The sequence below is a fragment of the Phaenicophaeus curvirostris genome, chromosome 3, assembly GCF_032191515.1.
Source record: "Phaenicophaeus curvirostris isolate KB17595 chromosome 3, BPBGC_Pcur_1.0, whole genome shotgun sequence".
NCBI lineage: Eukaryota > Metazoa > Chordata > Aves > Cuculiformes > Cuculidae > Phaenicophaeus > Phaenicophaeus curvirostris.
The window spans coordinates 6,527,410-6,554,558 of record NC_091394.1 but is presented as its reverse complement, the minus strand read 5'-3'; the positions used below and the strand labels follow the sequence as shown (position 1 = coordinate 6,554,558).

At 44.6% G+C, this 27,149-nt stretch overlaps 1 protein-coding gene across 1 annotated transcript in view; it reads right to left on the bottom strand.

Annotated features, from left to right (window-relative positions):
• Positions 1-24,461, bottom strand: part of PARD6G (par-6 family cell polarity regulator gamma) — a 67,797-nt gene extending 43,336 nt beyond the window's left edge. Inside the window, exons 1-2 of the mRNA XM_069853308.1 lie at positions 24,335-24,461; positions 9,926-10,148 (exon numbers count right to left, since the gene is read on the bottom strand). Coding sequence (XP_069709409.1) covers positions 9,926-10,148; positions 24,335-24,406 — 295 coding nt within the window. The 5' untranslated portion in view covers positions 24,407-24,461. The remainder of the gene's footprint in view (positions 1-9,925; positions 10,149-24,334) is intronic.
• Positions 24,462-27,149: the final 2,688 nt, after the last annotated feature.

The window sequence follows — 27,149 nt, the reverse complement described above, 5'->3', positions numbered from 1 at the left end:
ATGACAGGTACCATTGCTGAGGGTCATCTGAGCAGAGGAAACCAAGTTCATTGCAGCAAGCTGTTTCCTGCAATCTGCAACCCATGAGCTGGCTCCTGTGGCCAGCTGCTTCTGGCTTCTGGGAATGTTCCATGGAGGGGAGATGGGGTTTGAGGTACTGCCAAAGCCACTTTGCCCACAACAGCACACGTGTTAAAATCACAATGGATGTCCAGTCTGCAGCTTCTCCCAGCGCTCTCCCTTCTCTCCATCACCTCTGGAAGACACAGCATGACCGAAATGTGCTTCAACACCTCCCCCTACCCCAGAGTGCCCTGCAGTGCTTGTACAACAGAGATCGATCTACAGTAATGACCGATCCCTAACACACAACCCTTAATAAAACCCACAGGTACCATCCTACCTCATTACACTGTGTGCTCCCTGTAAGGTGACTGAGAAACTGCACATGTGGCAGGGGGAGGTGTGCTATGGAATGGTAGCCAAACAGATCAAGAAAGGAGAAATTAAATCCCACAGGCCAGTGCTCTTCTAGGGCTCAGGCTAGGATCCTCAGGGCAGCCTGCAGACAACTTTCAACTCCTCTCTTTCACTGCAAGAAATGTTAATGCAACAAAACTCTACACTGTGACAACAGCTGCCAGGTAATGCTGTCACACAGCCTGTGAAGTCATCCAAAACAACAGGGAAGGGAAAATTCCACAATCCTCTCACCAGCACCTTTGCATCCACAAGCAAAAGGCAAAAGACCTGAACAGAAGACTGAAATTAAACAGAAAAAGTTTCCTGTTTTTCATAGTCATGGCCCAATGCAGGCACAGATACCTTGAAGAGGTCAGAAAGGCACCAGACAGACAATTACTAAAATCAACTAAAACAAAAAAGAATCTGATGTGCCTCTGGGCTTGGCCTATTTACACAAGAGGAGGCGTTAGCCAGATCTAGTGAAAATCATGACCAGGATTAGCATTTTCAATCACCCTTGCAAATGTTAAGCTCACTAGCATATCAGGAGCAGCACTGTTTGGCTTCAATTATTGTCTGTCCAGAGGAAACTCTTGAGATACAACCTCTTAGGTACAACAAGCTGATACATGAAGACATCATAGAAAAGTAACTCCCTCCTGAAAATCTAAGAGATAAAGAAGAAACTTCCAACCACAGCACTGCAGGACCCAAGTTCAGTCTAACACTGAAAATAAGAATCTCACATTTTGAGAGAAGTACAGGTAAAACACACCATGAAGAGGTCATCTGTAGCTTTAAGGACAATTCATATTTGAGGAGAGATCCTGCTTGAAGTATAAACATTAAGCTGGCTTCCTGTATGGTACCCACTCCTCTCGCTAACACTCAGGCAGAAGTTTTAAAAGCAATGAGTGCATCACACAAGTGTCCAGTGCACCTTCAAGTGACTGAGGAGTAACACAGACACAGAAGACATTGTTGCTCCTCCTGCTATTCATACTCTCTCAGCTGAGAATTGCTCTGAAACAAAATTTTTTAAATGTCTTGTTGCATACTGTGCTCCAGATGTGCTATACTTCTGGGGTTTTTCCTCTACAAAGGAAAAGGCACATTCAAATTATGCAGCTTCAAGGAATGGAAGCTTCGGGAACTTTTTTTTTCTTGTTCCCAGCCACAAAAACACTACCCATGGACTTATTTATGGGCTTTATTATAAAGCATTCATTTATTCATTCAGATTCTTGAAGTCTAGGGGGAATTCTTTCTGAAACTTCATGGTTTTCTGCATAACAAATGTGGTTTTTCCTCCCCTTCGCTCATGATAGCTACATTTAAAAGTAAGTACACGAAAAAGTAAAGATTACATTATTTTGTAAACAAAATCACTGCCTCTGCTGGATAAATACCACTAAAATTACCAACCTGCTGGGAAGAATTAAAACAAAGCAGCAATAAAGCAGGCTAATCAAGTGAACAAACCAGTTGCCATCAGTGTCCAAACCCAAGGTCATAACTTAGAGACCTCCTCCTACCGCATCTCAGTGGCATTCAGGGATGAGGAAAACAGCCTTAGGCCTTTTCAAATCTTCAGCTAGTGCTTCAGCTTTGAAGGAAACCGTTGTGTTCACCTGCAACAACTAAAAAGGCAGGAATGCTGTCTCCAAGCTCACCACTGTGCAGTACCTTCATGGTGCAAAGATGGTGCCATTCCACCAACTCTGATGGATTCCAGCTCTTCAACTTACACAGACACCAGGCAGCGCATAATTTCTTACTCATACCTAATTTCAAATTAAATAAAGGTTCTCCTTCAAATTTTCACAATGTTTATTTTTTAACTTCAATTCCTTTATTATTTCTAATGCAAAGGAATAATCAGAGAAGAAAACAAATTGGGCTAAAATCCACAGTAACATGCAGGTTTTCCTCACTAATTACTATTTCCATACCTGTTTTGTCACTGCCACTTCATCCTACTGTTGCCAATGTTCTCCAAGCGCTGGAAGGCAACTTGGAGTAAAACAGACGTAAACACTTGCACGCTTTCACCCAACACACACTCTCCTGCCCAGTGAGTGAGCAGAGCAATGAAAAAAAACTAAGGCAAGGAATAGAAAGCTGAGAGCTGAAAGGAAGAAAAAGCAAGAAGTGGGAGAAAGAAGCAGAACAGAAAAGAAAACAGAAAAAAATTAAGGGAGGGCAGAAGAGGAGTGGTGTCAAAGTTGCTTATATGAAGTTTTTAGAGGTTACTTAACGTCAGCATATGGCAGGGGACCGAGGAGCAAGAGCAACAGTGAAGTTTTCAGTTTTCTAGGTTAATAGTTTCCTTAATATTCCCACATGATTCCTTGCTACTCTAAACATAGCACAGAGGAAAAAATAAGATTCAAGTAGATCATCATCAGGGTCTGCTTCAAGAAAGAGTTTTCAACTTCCCCCAAACCACTTTCTCTCTTGCAGTTGAAAAATGTCAGAGGTTTTACATGGTATTAATGTGAACAGTCACATTTAAATTTGGAGTGTGCAATCCCAAGACCACAGGCAGTCCAAAGACAAAGGAAGAGCTTTCAGTCACTTAAAATAGTTTGAGTTGAGTTATATTTGTTGAGTTACATTTTGAGTTAATTCTTCAAAGGCCTGAACCTTGAGTTAATGTTTGCATTTGCATTGTACTATCTATCCTCCCTCACTACATGAAAGCTACTTTAGAGGTCTCTTCAGGTAAAATCCAGTGTCAAAGAAGAGACTGCCAAGTGCATTTCATTATCTGCACATTATCCTTGTTTCCATCACTTACAGAAGGGAAATGACAGCTAAGCACAACAGGAAAAAACCTGAGCCGTGAGCAGGAAACAGACTCTCTTGTTTTGACTACTAAGGTAAAGAAAGATAAATAGTGGAAAATTCCCTCATAGGAACCTTAACAGAGGTGAATCATTTGACAAGTCTTTCCCATCATTATTTTCACGCCTTCAAGCCACCTGTTAGAGCAGCTTTACCATCTTAAATAAAAAGGGTCAGATCAAGGAAGAAAACAAGAAATAGACAATTTGGGTATTTAGACATAATTAATTAAGAAGACATAATTAGAAGGTTCTTTTGGTTTGCTTCTTTAAGTACTGTCAGATCAGTAATCTGCAACTGTAAGACAACAAACAGTAGTTGAGGGAGAAAAACTGATATTTTGCTTGTTCTTACCTGGGTTACCAGCTAAAGCAAAGCACGGAGTTAAGCAGAGGTTCCTATTTAAGGCTTCACATGTTCCCAATGCAAACAAGTTTCTTAGGTCTAAATTCAGCAGAACATGTGGTTCTGGTACTAGCATGATGCAATTTTTAAGAAGCTTCAACTGTTAAAGTCTATTTTTATTATTAAGTTATTAAACTTTGAAACCAAATCCCTTGTAGCTTTAACACAGAATTGCAACAAACATTTGCTGCCAATGACAGAACAGCAGCAGCAGTGACATTTCTGCCAGGCTTCTGTTCCACACTGACTGTACAGTACAACTACTAATATTTACACAGCGCATATTCCTGCAACAGTCCCCACTGTCAGTTATCAACCAGCTCCACGAAGTCTCTGTAGGCTATACTCTTTCCACGCGCTTTCCCCTGCTTTCACAGAAAACTCTTGCTTACCAGGTGTTCTGGCTGCAGTTAAAGTAGTTGCTGATGAAAATCAAATATCCTTATACTCTAAAAATTGAGTTTTCAAGAAGGAGAGAACTGAGCCTTGTGCTGGCTCTGCTCAGCCAAACAGGTATCACTAACCCTGAGAGCAACAAAATCCAATGCTGTTCTGTGTTTATGTCTGACAAGCCAGATAAAACATAATGGTTTTAAGGATGCTTAATAAAGCAGTTGAAAGATAATGATTACCCAGTCTCATCATTTGCACATGAAAGGTGAAGCAGAGACCTTACAGTAATTTTCCAGACTTTACTGGAACAAACAGCTGCATTTTACTTATCTTCAGATATCAAAGGACTTGAGTGGGACAAAGATTACTTGGCTTGACAAGCACTGAAGACCCCTCCAGCTCAAAACCAGAAATGTTTCTGAAGAAAATCATGAAAGGATTTAATTTAAGCCTAGCAGCAATTCCTATTATACTAGCATGAAATCTACCACCATCCCCTAATCTTGTCAAAGGTAAGACAAGATTATTTGCCTCCTTCCCAAATGCAGTGAAGTTGTGTATTTCCAAAGGCTATATACAGGCAGACAAGTTCTTCCTCCCAAGAAGCGAAAGAATCGTAGGGCAGCATTAAGTTGCTTTAGATCTGCTGTGGCAGTAGAGCACAGTGTCAGAAACCTTCCTTCTGCCCCCAGCTCTCCACTTATACAGGAGATGATAAACTGAAAGCCTTAAGTCACCTTCTCTTCACCCTTACCTTTACCTTATTGCCTCAGACTTGCAAGACCATTGTGAAAATCTGCGCGGCTCGACCAGCATAAAGACCAGAAGCAGCTTAGTATTTTCCCTCAACACGTGCTGCAACCTGCTCGGTTATTTAATATATCAGATGTCTTTAACAAGAGCTGTAAAATCACATTGTCCTTGTTTGGAAATACAACATTTTGAGGAGAAGTCAATGTCTGTGCTGTAAAAGAAACAGGAAGGGTACTAAGTAACCAAAAAGATGATGTGAAAGACTTGAACTTTTCCAACTGTACCCACTCCAGAAGGCTAAGCAGAAAGTTTAAGGCTTTCAGTAGGTGGAAATAGGTTTCATTTTAGTTGCTGCCTCAAAAGCAGATTTTGTGTTTAACACGTGTGGTTAGACAGCTAACCACCATTCCTGGGGATTATCTGCTTAGAGTATGAAAGACAATAAAACAACCCAACGTCGGTTTTTTTCAGTCCGACCTGGGCATGAATCCCATTAGCACATTTTTATTTTAAAACTGAGTGTGATCACTCTGATTTTATAATACAAGAAAGCTAAGCACAGATGTTGGTACTTCGAGCAGAAGAGAACTTTGCCAGGTAAATAAAACTGCAGAGTTACGAACTGCTTATGAACATACAGAAATACACTGCATAGCATGGTAGTTTAAATACTTGTGTTCAACTGCGTGTAAATCCATCATCTTCCAATCTTTAATTTAATGCAAATTAAAACAAGCCAAATCAAAAATCCAACCAGGTAAATGTATATTCTTCCCTGCTGATTTTTGATTAAGCTTTAATTAAGCGAGAGCTGATAGCAGACAGCAGCTCTAGCCACTCAAGGAGAAAAGCAACAACTGGTGTTCAGTACTGGTTTACTGTTACAGTAATGGACTATTGAAATAACTACAAAAGAAAAGGCACTTACAGCAAGTTTCTGAAGATAGTACTTAATGGCTTTTTACAACTATCAGTTTACCAGACCACAAAATGCAAAGACAATACAGGTATCGGACATCATCCTTCTCCAACTTCAGGCCACTTCGACTAACAGCAGCAGTTTATTAGTGGCACTTACTAAATTAATATCTAAGGCCCTGCTCCGGTTAGCTGTAGATAGTGTTTTAGGGTTATTTGCTGTTAGCATGCTCTTCAGCTTCTTCACGTTTTTTTGCCTTCTACATTCTCGGAAGAAGTGCGATACTTGACAAAGATATGCAGAAATAAAGAACCACCAGCTGACAGTCCAGCACTTTGTCTCCTATTTGTAAGACACGTAGTGTGAAATCATCTAAATCTTCAGAAAGCTTTAAAATCTATTTTATTGATTGAAAGGTTGTGAATTAGTATCTGCTTGAGGATTGGTAAATTGCCTCTGCATTCATTAATTTACTGTCATTGTTACAATAGTTGCTTAAGAGCAATAGTAATGAACACATACTCTGCCTCTGGAGACATGCATTAAAGCAAGATTTGATAACAACATCATTCCATTTCATTATAGAAGGAAAAACATTACACTCGCAATATGTAATAATAACTCCTTTCATTTTTTTTCTGTTCCTTGTTTCTGCTTGAATTCATAGCTTACACTTAAATATTTTTCCAGTATTCAACAGATTGTCTCAAGTGCTGTAGTTTAAATTGGACACAGAAAAAATGGAGTCTTGAACAAATGATGACCAAATGCATCATCAGATAAGCTCTTCCTTCATGCAGGTCTTGGCTAAAGTACAAGAGTTCAGTTACTATGGACTAAGTCAAACACATCCATAATTCTTTGCATTGTTCTAAGGTCTTTGGGTCATCCACTCCTTCCTCAGCAGCAGGCTTCTTCCATAGGGAGTTCTGGATACGTCTGGTACCTGCTAGTGCCAAGTGAACAAATTCTCGGGCCTAAAGCATCAGTTGATGAAAATCACTACAGAGCTAATGCAGTCAAAAGAGCCACACCAATTTACAGCACAGGACATGACCCATACGTGCAGCCTGGGAAAGCAAGTCAAAAGAAAACTGCTTTATCTTTTTATAGCCTGGTTCTCTAATTAGGATTTTTGTCTGCACTGTAATTTGGTATTGGAGGAAAAGAAAAAAAAAAGAAGAAAAGAACACTACATGCTTTCAGCAGATGGATCACTACGAGCTGTAAAAAACTTGTCATAGCTGAGTTTACTCAAAGATAACCTGCAAACACACCATAGCCCTCAAGACTCCCAAATCTATGAGCAGTAATTGCTACAAGCACACTGGGAATGGCAATTCAGGCCCTCAGTAAAAAGGCCGGCTAATAAGCACTGATATCCCCTGCCTGGGGAGGGAATAGCTACTGTGATCCTGAAAAATCTTGAGCTCAGGAGACTTGAATAAAAAGGAGGGAGCACAATAAAACAGCCATCCCATACCTGGACACGAACTTGGTATGCACAAGTCCAATCAGCATGCATGTGGCTTGCCTCTGGGGAAAAGTGAGGGAAGTGCTTTTGAACTGAAAAAGCGCAAGATTAAGCTCAGTTGAAAAACAAGTAGGCAAAGAGAAATCAAACTAACAAATTGTTGCTTGATTATGCAAAAGATGTGCAAAGAGTATGTTACCTATTTTACCACCTTGGGAACAACTAGTAAAGCTATTTTAATATGATTGTATAAATCACTTGACAGGAGAAAGGATAACCCAGGTATAAACAGGGAAAACAGATAAGATGACTAATCATGCAGTCGATAAACAGTTTGTTCTGCTACAAAAACACCTGAATTTCAACTATTCAGTCCTTCCATGCCTACATACTTCCGCTCAGTTCTCTCAAACCCTCCCTACTCTACAACACAGAGAACAACCTTTGGCAGCCACCTCCCAAGAGCTCTCCCACTGAAGGGCTGTAATCCCTGATCCAACAGGCTGATCCAAAGTCACACGACTAGCCTCATATTTTACTACCATCCCTGTCAGCCTAACTTATTGCCTTTTAAGTCAGAGTTTAGGGCGTGAGCTGAAGCACTGCAGGCATACTGCATTGCTTTGGATGACACACTGATTTTTCATGCTAATCACCTTGTTCTCTAGTGCAGGTCTCCAACAGAAGGACCAGCGTTGCTCTGTCACCTCAGTTGGAAGACAGAGAAAACATTGGGGGATTAAAGAAAGAAGAGACAAACAAGACTTCAGTAACTCCTATTATTGTTGAAGGAAATCATTTTTAGAGGCTTCTTCTCAGAAAAGGAAATGGGCAGTATTGTTTGGGAGCAACCACAACTATGAATCTCAAATGTTAAACTCAGAAGACCCTCATTAAAGGTGCCATTAATCAAAGGAACCAGCCAGAAATTACTGTTAACTTCAGCTTTAGAGAGCAAGAGCACAAGATCGCGTGTTGGGAAACTTTCAGGCTTTCCCACACATGAGAAGGCATGGGCCTGTCTTCCCTGTTATATGAGCTTCCTTATTTGTCAGCGTGATTCTTCCACTGAGCAACAGGTAAAAGAAAAGCTTTTTAAAAAGGAAATACTGCATTTTTCCATTAAGGTTACAAGTTATATCCTAGTTGTGGAGGTTTATACCTTCTACTGAAGAAGAGGAGGAATTATTTTTTTCCACATACAGTCAACTATTTTCTCTCATTTGCCTACTTCTGCAGTCAGTATTTTGGTGGCCACCACTCTCCCAACACAGGGACAGGGGTACTCAGTGGCTCCAGCATTCTGCTCAAGCAGAGCAAGGACAGCTTGATCAGGATTGATCCAGAAACATGAATAAACTCGAACTGATGCAGACATGACAAAGTTATGCAAGCGATTTCTCATGACCTGACCCACCATGAACATTCGTGAACATTCACAAGCCTTAACAGGCATTGCAGGAAGGAGATTTAATAGGACTTGTCATCCGCCTTTGCGTTTTCTGCACAAGAAAGGAGAGCTAGCAATGCAAGTCCTTTCCCACAGACATTTCCACTCAACTGACAGACACACAGACAAAACAAACTGCCCGAGAACATCTTCTCCATCGCCTCCTTGAATGGGGAGGGCCAAACAGCCTTGGAGGTATCTGGTGACACCAAATCAAACCACACACTTATACCAGCTCATACCAATGAGCAGACTAGAGCCTCCTACTAAATCCTTATCAGTATAAACACCCACACAGGAGAGAGTCCAGGCCAGAAAAAGCTACATGACTGCTCAGGATCTCAGATCAACTCTCATTTCTGACTCTGCTGCTGACAAGATTTTAAATCCAAAAGCCTCATCACTCTATGACTGAAAAAACTGTGGAGGGAGTGTTAACACAGTGTTAAGTTCCCCTGGAACTTAAGGGGCACTGTGGGGAAGATACCCTGTTATAAAAACCAATCCTCATCTGAAGTAACTGCCAAGCATGGTCTTAAAGGAGAAGGTTTCAGATATTTGCAATAGAGCTTGACAAGAACAACACATAACTACTTAAACATTATGCCATCTTGACATTTGGGCAATTCCACCCAAGGTTTTCTTGATGACTCAAAATGGGAAGATTCAACAGTCCTTAGTCTCTGGACACAGGAGAATCATCGCCTGCCTGCCAGGTCAACATAATCAAACACAACCTCATTTGTGACAGAACTTCTTTTTTTTATAACTACGTACCTGTATTCATTCATACGCTATACAGGCATGAATCATTTGGGTATGACACTATCAAGATGGACAGATAAGATTTCTAAATGTGAAATAGTAGTACTAGGATCTCCGCCCTCCTCACAGCTCCCTCAAACAAGTGGAGTGGTCCAGCTGGCAGGCTAAAATGATGACACCAGCAGCACAAGGTGCATTCCCTTTGGAAAAGCAGAGGCTCATGGTGATTATCAGCATGTTATCCTTCCAACCCCTTACAGGCAGCAAGGCAGTCCCTCTACCTGCCCAGAAGCCATGTTATTCCTGCAAGTTGTAACGAAGTGCCTGAGTAAAGAAGTGAGAGGGCTCCTAGGTCCCTCTTGTTATCGTTTCAGCCTTTAAAACGGAGGCCACAAATCCACTCTTCACCTTGCCCCAGCACCATTCGAGGTACCAAAACGAAATTGCATCTTACCTTGCCTTTGTATAAAAACCCTGAGTAGTGGATGAGCACTTGAAACAGCCTTGAAGAAGTTGTCATCGTTATTAATAGGGAGAAGGTCTCCATGCACATCAGCATATCCAATCATCACTTCCAGGTTGGCTATGTGATGAATGTGAAGAATTAGCTTGTAGAAGTCTTCAAACTTTCCTGGCTTGTAGCGATCCAGGGAGAATCTTCTGAACTCTGCTCCAAACTGCAAGAGAAAACAGAATATCTGCTGTCAAACATCACCACAGTTCAAATGCCAATACCACTGGGTATTGTGCACATCACCTCTCTTCCTGTAATGAATATAGTCGCATATTGGTGCTTTCAAGTCAACAAATGGCCTTTCAAGTCCTCACATCAGAACATAACCATGGCTACCAACAGATATGCTCAAGTCCCACCTTAAAAAGAAAGTGTATTTTTTAAACATCAGCTTTTCATGAAATCATCTAGAGGACAACTGTATTTATAGGATTTAACTTAGAACCTCCATCATTCATTATCATCATCTCGGGCATCTACAGAGTCATCCTTCTCCAAAGCAGGAATGTTCACTCTACTGCTTTCAAAAGAAGTCACTCGGCTATTCAAGCAACCTTATAAAAATTCTTAGCACGTTTCCCATCAATACCACTGGGATTCCAACCACAAGACCTTTAAAGAAGTGTGGTATGTGAGTGCACAGCTTGTTATAAGGAAATACACTCACTCTACATGCCCCCTGAATTTCCTGGTAATCCATACCAGAGGAGGAAAGTTCTTATTCTAAGTTAGTTTTCATGGGTTTAATTTTTCTGTCACTCCACTAGTTTGTTGGGTTTTTTTGGGTTTGTTTTTTTATATTTTACAGATCAATAAGTGGCTGTTAAAAAAAAAAAAAAAGGAGTCGAGGAGGGAGGATTTGTCACAAGTTAATTGAAATTGTTATAAATCCATGAATTTATTTTAAATAAGTCAAAAAGGGATTAAGAAAAATACTTCAATACTAGAAACAAAATATGCTATTAATTACAGGAGGAAAAAAATAGATTCTCTAATCAAGGAAACGAAGAGAGTGAAAACAGGCATCTAATTAAACTAAGCAGTTTAAATCATCTTTCTGGCACATTTAATTTCATAACTCAGATTGTACAGCACTAGTAAACTACTGTTCATCAACATTTAAAGCTATGCTAACTCACTCCTGAAAGCAAGGAACTACATTCACAAATCTAAGAACAAGGAGGGCTGTGACTAGGGTTTCACATATATTCTCAGTTGCAAAGTCAGTCTATACCAGGGCAAGAAACCAAAGATAAAAAAAATAACAAGGAAATAAAGAAAAAAAGAGGATTTTCCATAGATAAATTCTTCCTCAAAACAAAGAATTATTTGGTTAGAGGTTCTCAGATGTTAAATCAACTATACATGCAAGCCACTTCTGCTGAGACTAACAAAAGTATGAATCATCACTATAATCATCTCCAAGCAAAAAGGAAAAAAAAACCCAAGCCTAATGGCTTTGGGTGCAAGCATGTTCTCAAATTACTTCCACAGTTATGAAAATCCCACTCTTCAGCATCAAAGCCTAGTTGTGACCATCTGAAAGCTTGTTTAGTCAAATTATGCTGCTTGTTTTTAATATCAACTGCTAGTTCCAGCTTGGATTTCAGTACAGAGTGCCCATCCAAATGCACAAAAGCCGAACAAACCACAGCTGGTTCCAATGGAGGAAAAAGTCTTTCTTTGTCCTCCACCCCCTGCTCCTCTCCAGAAAAATCCAAGCTGCAACTTACTTCTGTTGACATATTTCAAACTGAAAAAGCTGTTAAAGACTTTTTATTTGAGAAGTATCTTAAAGCTTTCTTCTTCCCAGATGCAAACAAGTAGCAACCATCTTCAAGTGACAAATTTAACATCTACATGATAAACTGAAGGGGTAGGAACGAGAACTTTATAGAGATCTTGTAGAGCTGTGCAGCTCTTGTTTAGAGCTGCATCTCCTGCTCCGCATACTTGAATAGGAACACAAGATTCCTTTAGCTGAAAAAGCACCAGACCAGGGTATTCAGATGTCAATACCAGTAACCGTTTGTTATCACTGTATCAACGGAGTGTGAGATGTGGGTAGCATTCCACCCACAGAGATGTGATGGCAGACTTGGGCTGCTGAGGTCTGGTGTGAACGCTATGTAGTCAAATTAACTCATTCACATGTTCACCCTCAGGAAAGCCCCAGAGACAGCTTCCTTCACCTAGAAAGAATCATAGAACCATAGAATCACCAGGTTGGAAAAGACCCACCTGATCATCGAGTCCAACCGTTCCTATCAAACACTAAACCATGCCCCTCAGTACCTCATACACCCATCCCTTAAACACCTCCAGGGAAGGTGAATCAACCACCTCCCTGGGCAGCCTCTGCCAGTGCCCAATGACCCTTTCTGTGAAAAATTTTTTTCTAATGTCCAGCCTTAACCTCCCCTGGTGGAGCTTGAGGCCATTCCCTCTTGTCCTGTCCCCTGTCACTTGGGAGAAGAGCCCAGCATTTCACTTGGGCTTTTTGCATGACACAGTGCTTGAAGGCAAGGGAGATGGAAAGCAATTCTGCAGAGGAGTACAAGAAGTGAAGAAAACCAAAATCTCTTCAAAACAGATTTAAGCAGTTAATGCAGATGATGTGTTGTTGTTCAAAGGTTAGTATTACTGTAGTAGTAGTAGTTTAGCTGATTAATTCACCCTGTACACAGGCAGCATCCACTGACAGTGGGTCTTCTCAGAAGAGAGAAAAAAAAATGCTTCAGCAGTGACCATTCATTCATCATCTCTAATGAGGTTGTTAGGGAGTATCGCAGTAATAACAGGTTTTGCAGTACCGCACAGCTTGGAGACTGGGTGCTCTGCATTGTATTCAGCCAGGACTTCAAGATAACATCCACCGTCTATCTTCCAGAAACTACAAATTCTGGGGGCTTTGCACAAATTGTCAAGATGACTACCTGCTTTTCTAAGCTACAAAGAAAGTTCATCTTTAGTTTATCCCTCCACAGAAAGAGAAACAAGGACTGGTGTCTGCCAGCAGAGTCTTTGCCAGAATAATATTGTATTACACTGTTTGATAAACTAACAGTTTTAACAAGCAGATTAGGTTTCTACAACAAAGTAAACTATTCCGACCTCTTTATCTAATGCAAACACAGCACCTACTATGGCAGAAGTCAGAAGGGTCCAAAGGAGCTTAAAAGAATTTAATATGACTGAGCCAATTATGATTGAAAAAAACCCAAAGAAAAGGCACTGTCCCAAGATCCTCTTAAGTATCAGCCAGCTCTGCTGTCTGCAGCTAGATGACAAAAAGCACCAAACAAAATGCTATACATCCAGCAGGAATCCTAACCAAAAACAGATGCCAAGGAAAATTAGCAAAAAAAAAAAAAAAAAAGCAAAGTGTTCTGATAAAAGTTATGTTAAAGAAGAAAGTCACAGCTAGCTGACCAAAACTTACAAGAGCAATCAACTGCTTTTTTTTTCCTGGCTAGGGGGAATGAGAGGTCAGGAGAGGAGGGAGCAGGATTTTGAGGTTTGTTTACTTGGAAGGCTGCTATTTTGTGAAATGAAACGGAAGACTTATTTGCAATCAAGAGAACAACGTTTTAAAAAAAAAAAAAAAATTAAGTTTCAAAATGTTTACAGGGTCAAAACCAAAGCCCTGTACTTATGAGGTGCCATCCCTCTAGTTTATTGCTGGCTTTGAGTTCAGGCTATTGTAATAAGAAAACATCAAAGAGCAACATTTAGCAATAAACATGAATTACGCTAGCCAGCTACTTCTTCCATTAAGTAAATATCAGGAACAGAAAGAAAAACAAACTCTCTCACCCTCGTATAGACTGTAATTTCTGCTTACCTGTGAGACTTTCCAAACGAGGAAGACCTGATCAGGGCTGCTTTATCAGTGAGAGGAAGCAGAAGCCAAGAAAGAGGAGAAGGGAAGACAATGTAGATGGTTTTGTGCTGGCTAACTTCATCTGGGACTTCAGAGCTCTGCAGTCACATTCATGCCTGTGTCTCTTTGCCTCCCCCGGCTCACACAGCGCTCTTCTTGCTCTTCTCCAGGTCTCATAGTGGATGTTGCTAGTGGCAAGGTGACACCAACCAAGCAGATGTTCTCTGCAACAAGTTCCCTCTTCTCCCATTCAACTGCCTGCCCCAAAGCAGCTCTACTCCATCCCAGTGACCAACCAAGTGCGAACTGTGGGATTTCATGTTCTGTCCTGTCCCCTGCTCACTGCTTGCTATTTTCTCCAAGAGACAGTTATAAGAACAAGATAGCCTCTCTTCTATTTGCCTTTCATAGACAATTTCACTACTTTCTCCCCTAAATTTTTTTTCTGGCTGGCATCACACCATACTCTTACCTTTCTCCCTTGCATTCTCCCCTTTTGCTCCCCCTTAAGAATAGAGGCACACTTTAATATATTCAATTTTTAGAACAGTTTCTCCTCACAAAGAAAGCCTGTAGTTTCCCTTCTTTTTCATGCTTCTTGGACACAATGCTTCATGTCTCTGCTTTTCATTTGCCTTCGCAACTCCTCCAACCCTTTCCAGTGGTCTGTGAGGGTCAGTCCATGATGACACTTTTCTCTCTTCTCCATCTACTCAGAAGACAAATTCAGCTTCTTTCTCTGTCCCCATGACCCTTAGACCAACTTCTGTTCATGAGACATGCCTCCCATATAATCTCTCATCGATCTCTTCATGGATGCTCAGCTGCCAGCTCGAGGGCAACTTAAAGCTAAGTTTACCCTTTTCCCAGCTTCACCTACTTTCTTTCATGATTATTGCGCACAAGACCATTACACTGCCTGCCCCAGCACCTGTAACTCCAGCATCACCCTTCATCCAGGTAGTTGCATTTATCTATGTGTTAATGACCCAGATCTTTTCTGCCCAGGATCCTAAATCCAAGGACACCAGTCAGCTACTCATCTGCACAGCTGGACTTGGCCTTGACTGCTGTTCTGTGCTTTTCCCTAGCTTTCCTAAACACTAATTTGCCTCACTACCAACCCAACTATTTCTTAGCGGTAGCTTGTGAAAACAGCTATCCACAAAAGCTATTTTCCCAGCACGTTCTTCTGAACTCATCATGCTTTTCTTTGCCATGCCTGCTCCAATAGCTCTTCTCCTATCAGGTCACCTGCATAGCTGCTTTCTCCCTACCATCCCTCTCAGTCAGTGCTGCCTCCAAGCAGCACACAGTGCCAGCCTTCCTCACTGTTAAGGCTCTTGAGGCTTAAATCCACAGTGTTGCTGTTCTTCAAGAAACAGTTGTTCACAGCTAAGTCTTTAAAATAAATCATTGCATTATGTGCTTGGTCTACCTTTCCAAAAGGAAATCTCTTCCTTTTTTTTTTTGTCCAGTCCCCCTACATCTCTGGGAACAAGCCAAAGTCTCCTTGCAAAGGATATGGACCAAGCTGGTCTGTGTTTTTACGAGAATACCAAGCACAACATACCACAATTGCACTACGCAGCACAAATACAGTGTGGGATGCATACACCCACGGCACGTCACCATCAGCACAAGGAGGAAAGGAACATTTGGCACCTTGCATCCCAGAGGGACAAAGGACCACTGGATCAGGAGGTCTGGTCAACACTGCCAACAGCACACAAACCCATGAGCTGATCTTCCTACAGAAAAACACGCTTGCAGTAGTATGGGTCTCTGGCAAGAGAACGCTTCTGAGGGACAGGGTTTAGTATTTGATATGAATGGTTGGACCTAATGATCCGGTGGGTCTCTTCCAACCTGGTGGCAATTCTATGATTTGCTCAGAGAGGCACCTGCATGGTTACAAGACACCAGTTATCAGTAAGGACTCTGGCTAGTTGCCAACTTATTTAAGACCCTTCTAGTTTCTGCCAGAGCTCAGGGCAAACAACAGAAACACACCCCTAGCCAGACCTGATGGAAGACCGGGAACAGGCAGAGCAGAGCAGGCAGAAGCAGGACGGCCCCAGGACGGATGGCCTGGGGTTGGTGCACCACACCCTGCCCCAGACATTTCTGCCCCAATTAACTTCAGGAATTTCCAATGGGAATGGACTATCCTCTGTACTGGGAGATTTTGCCTTCACTTAGAATCATAGAATCATAGAATAACCAGGTTGGTTCTAAGAGACCCACCGGATCATCGAGTCCAACCATTCCTACCAAACACTAAACCATGTCCCTCAGCACCTCATCCACCCCTGCCTTAAACACCTCCAGGGAAGGTGAATCAACCACCTCCCTGGGCAGCCTCTGCCAGTGCCCAATGACCCTTTCTGTGAAGAATTTTTTCCTAATGTCCAGCCTAAACCTCCCCTGGCGGAGCTTGAGGCCATTCTCTCTCGTCCTGTCCCCTGTCACTTGGGAGAAGAGGCCAGCACCTTCCTCTCCACAACCTCCTTTCAGGTAGTTGGAGAGAGCAATGAGGTCTCCCCTCAGCCTCCTCTTCTCCAGGCTAAACACCCCCAGCTCTCTCAGCTTAAAGGGAGGGAATCCCTCCAAAGCTACATTTCATCTTTAACTTCTGGTCTGTATTGTAAATGTGATTAGAGGCGAGCAATCAATCCTTGGAAGAGCGTTTCTTGGTCACTAAAAGCTCAGATTAAGTGTACACAGTGTCTCTTACAAAGGAAATGATAAGGGACTACAGAGGAAAGCGCTATTAATTGCAGCCCTGAAGAACTCCTTGGAGGTGGCTAGTCCTGCAGCCTGCCAGGCAGAGCCACCACAGGTATTTTGACCTCACACTGGAGACATTCCTTTCTGAATTGGCTGTAAACAACTTCTCAACTTTAAAGAGCACCTTGATAAATTAAAGGTGCATTGTTCAGTGTCCTTTAGAACTGTTTCAGTGTGGCGAGACTAAAATTTAGGAGAGTACTCACCTTAAGACAGACTGGCTGGACGATCAAAATTCCAAAGTTACTAGGCTAAAAATTACTACAAAAGCCAAAGTGAGAACCTCAAGGAAGAGTCAAGAATAGTTTAGTATGGGAGGTGCTGAAACACAAGATAGCAGCCCTAGCCTTCCAGTTATCAATATCCCTATGATGCATTGGCCATTCGGATAGCACAGCTAGCACCCAAGCCTGGAACAGGGTACTAACTTTGGGAACATTACTGGAGGAACTACCATCTTCCACTAACTAGATTTTGACTTTTTTTCTTTTTTTTTTTTTTTTGCCAGGTAACGCAAAGCACAGGTGCCAGCCTTCCCTGTATCTCCTACAGACACTACTGCTCACATAGTGCCAGAGTACAGGTCAGAGAAGATAGTTTTGCGTACTGCAGCCGTTACAGGAACTATCACAACACGACTTGTCCGTGCAACACCTTTTCAGATGAAAAGTTTGGGCCCTCAGCTGTGAAGGGCAGCAAGTACGCACAGAAACCGCTGCTGTGGCTCAGCTGCCGCATAGTAACATGTTAAGTTGCCATCACTTTCCCCCTAGTCACCTAACCATTTAAAGACAGACTTCAGTTTATTAGGTATGACCACTTCAGAAAGCCATCCCACTATGAAAAGCAAAGACGTGTAATAACAGAGGAGCCAGGAGTTTAGTAGATGCTGCTATTCAGCATCATCAGAATACATACAATACCTGCCGTCCGACGCTCAGCAAACTGGGAGGGAAATCAGCAGAGGCAAAGTTTGTTAAGAGATTAACCTTTACAGTGTCTTTCTCTTGACACATTTTACAGCCCAGACCATCCCAAGCTGCTATTGCTGTGGCATACTGTCTTCATTTGAGAAGGGGAAGCATTGTGGTTTTTTGAGTCCATGCCACATTTGGTTTGCATATAATTAAATATGTTTTGAAGCTCAACCCAGAAGTTAAATCATCTGGTTACAGGGCTTTTTACTGCACTTATTTTAGTTTTATTCTAGATACGACAACTATGACCTTCACTTGGAAGAATCTGAAGTACTGCTTAAAAACATAAAGCAGACTTAAAGTCTGGTTTAACATCCTGTAGGTTTAAAATGAGTGATGCTTTTTGATCAAATTTGAAGTACGCTACACATGGAAAGCATTTATTAAAAATTCCGAAGGACTGTAAAGTTACAGGATTAGAGTGAAATCAAAGCACAAAAGCCTTGAAAACACAATGGTAGACCTCTCTCACTTAGTTAACATCAGACAGAGAAGAACCAGACCTTTACAATCTTTTTACAGAGAACTGGTAAAAGCAATTGCTACAGTGATAACACTGCTGTTGTTATGTTATACTTTATAAATTATATAGGAGGATTTGAAAGGTATATTTTTCATGCTCCTCCAAAGAAGAAGACATGACACATGAGCAGGACAAATCACCCACAAGCTGTTTGGATATTACATCAATCTAACAATTGGGCAGGCTTGCAGAAGCACAGACTTCTACTCTTGCCCAAGACCGAAACACATCATTTTATCTGACAGCAACTTTGTAAGAGCACAGAGCACTGCTGATCTCAACCATGTTCTCCATATTCAGCAATCGTAACAGTATCACATCTGTACTCTGGGTACATCAAAATATGATTAAAAATTTATTAAAAATCCATTTGTGGCATCCATCTGAACACCAACACTTACTAGTACAAAGTCAAAACAGGATGGGAGAAGAGGAAAAAAATATGGTTATAGTTAACTGCATATATTTATCTTAATAGGTTTGTTTATAGTAGTAGGATGTTAGTCACATTATCATTAATTTGTAAATCAGTTTGTAATGCAAGAAAACATGACACTATTAATCAGGCTGAAATGTCACAGTCAGCACTTGAGTCAGGTAGCTGCATTTTTATAATCCTCAGCCATCATCAAAAGTTCCCATTGTTCAGCAACAAAAGGGTTTTTCTTCCAGAGGACTATTCATCAGGGAATCACAAATCCATTTACCCACTTCAGAAAAAATGAAAATCATTTCTTACATGTGCATAAGGCTTGCAGGAAATAATACAGCACTAGTAGAGAAATACTTTTCTGGTGCTTTTAAGCCAAAAAAAACCCCAAAACTGACAGTTTTAAAGAGCAAAAATCCACTTTCACAAACAATTCAAAGGGCTACCATCTAAAGGACTGAGGCAATCTTATACACCTCTATTATTCCAGAATATCCAAGTGACTGAAAAAGAAACAGACTTGGGCTGACAGCTGCCCTCCTATTTGAAAAGCTGCATATACAACTCAAGAAAAAAAAATATAAATCTCTCTTAACTCAAGGCAGGACGATAGAAGATTGGGTACTTGGAGCTATAATTAAAGAGAACTCTCACCATTAACGTATGAATTCCTATTTTAGATGTATTTGTTCTTCTGTAGAGTTACACTCATGGATAAAGAGGCCTGCAACCTCTCCATAAAGCTAAGGAGAGAAAATGAAAAACAGGCTTGGGATCTCGCGGCCACAGGCAGGATTCTTAAGAAAACAAACAAAAAAAAAGCCCCACACATCGCATGCACTGGAGCTCTTGGTAAGAGGGAGAAGAGAGAAAGAAAGGGTCATCTGGAAACCTTTTCCAGAGATTAGAGGCAATTTCTTCAGAGGGGACATATACTCCACTTGTCATCCAACAGGGGAAAGGGGCCAATGAATACTAGGCACATGAAAATACACTGTTGTTTTAAGTCAACAAGATAATGTGTTTTCAGATCCTCTCTTAAAGGGTTGAAGCATTAATCCTGAGCTACACAGACAACACCTAGATAAGAACTGAGGTACTAATGTATTCTGTCGTGAAAGACAAAAGAGGAGGGATAAGCTGTAATTACAATTCAATTAATATTTTCCTATAACATGTGCCAATTTCTAAGCAGGTTTCTCTTTATACTTCTGCTTTCCTATCTAGCAATGAGCTTTTAAGTGTTTTGATTATAAGGCCAGCTCTCAGGGTAGAAGACAGATGAAGCACTGAGCCTGAAGGAAAAGGACTTCTTAAAGCAGAAGACTATAGCAATTCCCATCACTGCCATGTCTGAAAACAGAGGTGCGCACAGATTGCCGATGATCTGTTTTCCCCTTCAACAGTTGCTACAACACAGTGATCTGAGAAGCATCACCTTACATTTGCCCAGAGAAAAAGCAGCCCAACGTATGCCCACAGGTATTACACCGCACCACAAAGCTCATCCTTCTGCAAAGACGTGTATCCAGACAACGCGCTACTGCAAGTGTTCCCACCAGGTAGTCAAAAGGCATTAAAATATCCACAGACACACATGTTCCCAGCAGGGAGTGATAGGTCAGGCCAGGTCCAGGAAAAAGTACAGGCTGGTTTAGACCAGCTGAAATCTGATTGTGCACAAAGCTCACACGTCTACTGGACAAGGAAAGAGGAATACCACCTGCAGTTTTTACCCTTCACCGCAAGAAGGATGGTGAAAAGGTGGAGTGAGTTCAGTCACTAAGATGCTCCCCTCCCTTGCTATCCCACTTCTGTTTGGTTTTTTTTAAATAATCCCCTGACACACATCAGGAATCTTAAAACTTAAGGATACTTGGGGATTGTCAAAGAAGTGTCCTGCTTAGTATGGTATGAATGATCTGAAACTCTCCCCTTCAATAATCAAGGGCACAAAACAACTTTCGGGAACCTTCTTTTGGCAAAAAGGAAATCGAGGAAAACTTCGGTGAGTTTTCACAGGAGCCATTTCTGGATCATGATTAATGCAACACACCAGCTGGATGGTGGTTTATCCTTAAGGAAGGAACCACCTCGTAATCACAACAGAGGCAGGGCTATCAAAAACCCAATGTTTGCAGACTATTGTCCATCTGACTCCTCACAGCTATTTTTTCCAGAGCTTCTTCATGTCAGATTTGATCTTCAGAGGAGGAGAAATGCTATTTCACATTGTTGTGTAAAAGTGGTGCTCTCTCTTACCTGGCTCCTCTGCTAAAAGGGATTCCACCTGCCCACAGCCCGCCACTTCCCCAGCCTTTGAAGAGCCACCTGAGAATCCCTTGATCCCTGGCCAGCAGCATGCCCTGGCGCACAGGCTGAGCTGCACCCACCTCCACTCACCTGGCAGCCTGCGCTCTCAGGCGATAGCTGCAAAACCATGAGTTCTCAGACTCAACTTTCGAGTTCTCAGGCAAGTCCAGACAGGATGCGTACTTACAAAACGCAGGCAACTGAATGTTTAAAAGGCTGACTACATACGGCTACCGAAAGCAGCACTACTGAATCTTTTTGTTTCCCCATCCTTTGACAATCCACCCAGTCCAAAAAACCCTCAATCCATCTTAACAGATGATCGCAGCAGGGCAACCCAGTGATCCACTGGGACAAGACAGACAGCACCATAACTGACCCTCCAAAATCACCATGTTCTAACAAGAGGTACAAAGTCTTTATACAGTACCCCTGCCAGGGACCACTGGCCAGAGCTTTTCACTGGATCTATTTCTAACCATTGAAGAGTAACTCCATGAGAGGGAACCTACAAGCTTTACAGACAAAAGAAAACCATCTTGCAACGCCAGTACCAACCTCTGTTGGCCAATAACCTGCAACAGCCTGCTACATAAACAGTCTACCGTGACTCGTGCACAATATAGAATCATAGAATAAACAGGTTGGAAAAGGCCCACAGGATCATCAAGTCCAACCATTCCTATCAAACACTAAACCATGTCCCTCAGCACCTCATCCACCCGTCCCTTAAACACCTCCAGGGAAGGGGACTCAACCCCCTCCCTGGGCAGCCTCTCCCAGTGCCCAATGACCCTTTTTGTGAAAAATCTTTTCCTAATGTCCAGCCTGAACCTCCCCTGGTGGAGCTTGAGGCCATTCCCTCTCGTCCTGTCCCCTGTCACTTGGGAGAAGAGGCCAGCTCCCACCTCTCTACAACCTCCTTTCAGGTAGTTGTAGAGAGCAATGAGGTCTCCCCTCAGCCTCCTCTTCTCCAGGCTAAACACCCCCAGCTCTCTCAGCTGTTCCTCATAAGGCCTGTTCTCCAGCCCCCTCACCAGCTTCGTTGCTCTTCTCTGGACTCTCTCCAGAGCCTCAACATCCTTCTTGTGGTGAGGGGCCCAGAACTGAACACAGGATTCGAGGAGCGGTCTCACCAGTGCCGAGTACTAATAACACCTAACAGTATAACCCCACCAGCACAGCCTCCACTGACCCACGTTGCATTCTAACAGCTCATCACCGAGTGCAGACCCTCAGCAGGATATTCTGAATTTAGCTGCTATTGTAAGTGCCCTTCCAAGGCAGCACAGTTCTCTTAAAGTAACTTCTAGGCGCTCAGCAGCAACAACCCTGGGCTACACAAGGCCTTCAGTAAACCCCTCCCACCCACACAAGTTTATTTTCCTTCTCTCCACAAGTCCACAGTCATTGGTACACTTACAACCTCCTTAAATCCCCCTAGGTCTATATAGCTACATAGGATTCATTTATGGGATCCTGCAGCTGTAAAGGAACCCACGAGGTGCTCATGATAAGGCTGCTTTTTAATTGTTTGTAGAACAAGCTCAAGCTTTGGCAACATTAAAGTAGAAAAAAGAGGATAAACTTAGAAAAACATTCTTATCTGTGTTCCAGGTTTAATTTTAAGCTCATGCAGTGCACAGGGTTACTGAGTGCTACTCGGTAACTAGAAAGCAGGATCTGGAACATTTGAGGGCCACAATGAATACGCTAGGTGGGTTACACCTTAGAACCAGTACAAACTGAACCAAAACGACCCAGCTATGGGAGAACGGATAGAACTTTCCACGCCAGTTGAGCCCCTTCAACTGGCAACAAGAGGTTAGGAAACAAGGGCCTCCACATACATTTCAGGTGCAAAGTTTAGAAATGATTGGAGAGTCCCACGGAAATAAGGCAGTTCTCCCAGTGAAACCATCCCACCAGTCTCAGGTCCGTGTGTAGCTCCAGGCTGTTTGATGTGAATGCAAATAGTAGTGGCAGCAAGGGACAAAAAACGGGAGCAGTGAGCACAAAGTCCGACAGCCATCGCCTCCCATACCATGTAAACAGGTGATGAGGACTGTGCCCAATTCCAGCACACGGGAACACTACTCCACACTCTTCAACCTGTCCACCGTCTACATCTTTTCTACATCCATAAAATACAGGCTTCCAAAGGGATTTCTCAGTTTTGCTTAAATGCTGTTTATTTTTGCACAAAGAGGTGGCAGGGGAGCTTTTGATGCGCTGATCCAACCGCAAGCGACCAGAGCCTCTTGAAGAGAGCTCGGCAGGACCAACCAGAGATGCAGCCAGCAGATACCACCCTTTTAATGATCCTGGCTTTGCAGGTGTCCGCTCCTGCACCTGACAGCCCAGCACCAGCGTGCAAAACCCGCCTGGCTGTTCGCACCCCCAGGGAACACCTGGAATCGGCACTGGTGAGACCACTCCTCAAATCCTGTGTTCAGTTCTGGGCCCCTCACCACAAGAAGGATGTTGAGGCTCTGGAGTGAGTCCAGAGAAGAGCAACAAAGCTGGTGAGGGGGCTGGAGAACAGGCCTTATGAGGAACGACTGAGAGAGCTGGGGGTGTTTAGCCTGGAGAAGAGGAGGCTGAGGGGAGACCTCATTGCTCTCTCCAACTACCTGAAAGGAGGTTGTGGAGAGGAGGGTGCTGGGCTCTTCTCCCAGGTGACAAGGAACAGGACAAGGGGTAATGGCCTCAAGCTCCACCAGGGGAGGTTCAGGCTGGACATTAGGAAAAAGTTTTTCACAGAAAGGGTCATTGGGCACTGGCAGAGGCTGCCCAGGAAGGGGGTTGAGTCACCTGGAGGTGTTTAAGGTGCGGGTGGACGAGGTGCTGAGGGACATGGTTTAGTGTTTGATAGGAATGGTTGGACTCGATGATCCGGTGGGTCTCTCCCAACCTGGTTATTCTATGATTCTATGAGGGTGAAGCTTCCCACAAGCCTCGCTCCAGCTTCTCCAACTCGCATCTCCAGTCGGATTCCAGCGCAGCCACCACCGAGGGGAGAGGAAAAAGGGGAGACCCAGCTCTCCTCCCTCGCAGCTCCCTCACCGAATAGCGCCGGTGGACCTGACTGCCCCCCCCCCCCCGTCCCGCAGCCTTTCCGAGCTGCCCCCACCAAGTCGGCGCCCGAGTCCCCGGCGGCGAAACAAAAGATCGAGCGGGAGCGGCGGCCGGAGGGCGCGAGGCCCCCGGCGCCCGCCCGCCCCGTTCCCGGCCCCGCGGGGAAGGGTCGCGCCGCCACCGGAGCGCGGATCCCGCCTCTCGGCGGGGCGAGAGGAGCCCGTCACGGCAGCACTGGAGGCGGCGCGGGGGAGCGGAGGGTGCCGGGGCAAAGCGTCTTGCGGGGGTGGGGGGGTGGGTGCTCCATTCATTTGCCGGGGGCGCCGGTTGGACGCGAGGCCGCGCTGGGGCTCACCTTGCTCTTCACTTCCACCGCGCTGCACTCCAGATACCGCAGACTCTGAGATTTGTTGAAACTCCGGTTCATCTTCCCGGCCCCGCTGCCTTCACCGCCCTCACCGCCACCGCCCCGCCGCCAGCCGATCAGCCCCGCGGCGGCGCCCCCGCTCCCGCTCCACGCTCAGCGGCCACTTTGTCCCGGCGCGCCAATGAGAGCGGCCGCTCCGCCCGGGACCGCCGCTCGGGCTCCCGCGGCTCGGCGAGGGAGGGAGGGAGGGACAGACGGACGGACGGACGGACAAGCGCCCGGCCCCGCCCGCCGCCGCCGCCCATTGGCCGCGGCCCCCACCCCCGCCGGCCCCGCCCACCCCCGCGGGTGGCCCCGCCCACCCCGCCTGGCCACGCCCACCGCCTATTGGCCGCTAGCCGCCTCCGGATAGGCCACGCCCCCCGCCACCGCCTATTGGCCGTTAGCACCGTCTCTGGGCGGGCCACGCCCACAGCCGCCTATGGCCACGCCCACAGCCCGCGTTTGGCCACGCCCCCATCTCCTATTGGTCAACATCGCCCTCTCCCTTGGCCACGCCCACTCTCCCCATTGGCTCCGCCCCCATTCCCCGTTGGCCCCGCCCCGCGGCCCCGCCCCGCGCCCCCGCGCGTGTGAGCGGCTCTGAGGGAGCTGGGGGTGCGAGGAGGGGTATGGGGACGTATATCGGGGGTCATAGAATCATAGAATCATAGAATCACCAGGTTGGAAAAGACCCCCAGGATCATCGAGTCCAACCATTCCTGGACAGGCTTGAGAGGTGGCCCTCTGCAAACCCCGTGGAGTTCAGCAAGGCCAAGTGCGAGGTGCCCTGCACCTGGGTCAGGGCAATCCCAAGCACAAAGCAAGGGTGGGAGGGGAATGCGTTGGGAGCAGCCCTGACTTAGGGGTGCTGGTGGATGAATCACACAGAATCACCGAATCACCAGGTTGGAAAAGACCTCTAGAATCGTCGAGTCCAACCATAACGTCCATGAGAAGTTCAACATGTTATCCTCAGCATAAGAAGGGTGACCTCAGCATAAGAAGGATGTGGAGCTGTTGGAACGGGTCCAGCAGAGGGCTACCAGGATGAATAGAGGGCTGGAGCACCTCCCGTACGAGGACAGGCTGAGAGAGCTGGAGTTGTTCAGCCTGGAGAAGAGAAGGCTCCAAGGAGACCTTATAGTGACCTTCCAGTACTTAAAAGGGGCTCCAGGAAACCTGGGGAGGGACTTTTAATGCAGGCTTGTAGTAATAGGACTAGAGCAAATGGCTTTGAATTGGAGAGAGGCCAAATTAGACTAAATATAAGGACAAAATTCTTCACTGTGAGAGTGGTGAGGCCCTGGCACATGTTGCCCAGAGAAGCTGTGGCTGCCCCATCCCTGGAGGTGTTCAAGGCCAGGTTGGATGGGGCCTTGGGCAGCCTGGGCTGGTGGGAGGTGTCCCTGCCCATGGCGAGGGGGATGGAATTAGATGATTTTTTGTCTCTTCCAGCTCAAACCATTATATGGTTCTATGATTCTATGAGCCAGCCATGTGTGCTTGCAGCCCAGAAAGCCAACCGTGTCCTGGACTGCATCAAAAGAAGTGTGACCAGCAGGTCAAGGGAGGTGGTTCTGCCCCTCTACTCAGCTCTCATGTCCAGTTCTGGAGTCCTCAGCACAGGAATGACATGGATCTGTAAAAGTGTGTCCAGAGGAGACCAAGGAGATAATTAGCAGCCTGGAGCGCCTCTCATACGAAGACAGTCTGGAGAGAGTTGGGACTATTCAGCCTGGAGAAGGCTCCACGGAGACCTTATAGCAGCTTTCCAGTACTTAAAGGGGGCCCACAGGAAAGCTGGGGAGGGGCTCTTTATCAAGCAGTGCAGGGATAGGACAAGGGGTAATGGTTTTAAGCTAAAAGAAGGAAGATTTAGATTAGTTATTAGGAAGAAATTTTTTCCTGAGAGGGTGGTGAGGCGCTGGCACAGGTTACCCAGAGAAGTAGTGGGAGCCCCATCTCTGGAGGTGTTCAAGGCCAGGTTGGATGGGAGTTTGAGCAGCCTGATCCAGTGGGAGGTGTCCCTGCCCGTGGCAGGGGGGTTGGAACTGGATGGGCTTTGAGGTCCCTTCCAACCTAAACCATTCTATGATTCTATGAAACTGAGTGTGGTCAGTCAGGTCAGTGCAGGGCTGGCCTGCCCTGACTGGTCCCATATTCTCAGGGCTGCTGGGGTGCCACATTAAACCATTGCCCTGACAGGCAATGCGGTGCAGGTGCCAAATAAAAATGCCTTATTCTGGTGTGGTGTTAGGCCCCAGCGCTTGGCAGCCACGTGCACCTGCCCGGTTCCACTGGCAGTGAGTGGTCCTGTTGCCAAAATTGATTATGATGTAGAAATACACCAGAAGTAGCCACCCAACCTTGATGTGATGAGCCCAACCAGAGCACAGGGGTGCTCAGTGGTGTCCGTTGTGTGCTACAAGACCTCCATGAACATTCCAGACAGTGCTGTTGTTCAATAAAGAGTGTTTAGATCTGAAAAGTGCTGAACTTCCATTAATCTGAGACCACAGATCATCAGGTTGGGGAGGAGAGTTTCCATCACTCCCTCCTTGGAGTAAAACAGTAGACTACCTCCCTCTGCTAGCAGCTCTTATTAATTAGGTAGGTTGCTAAGAATCTCGAAGGAACTTATATCTTTCCATCTTCTGCTGAGGACCTTTATAATTCTAGCAGACCTTTTCCCTTCAGTCAATTTCTTTTAGTCACCAAGAGTTTTGACAGTGGCACTTTTTCCAACACAGTCCTGCCCAAA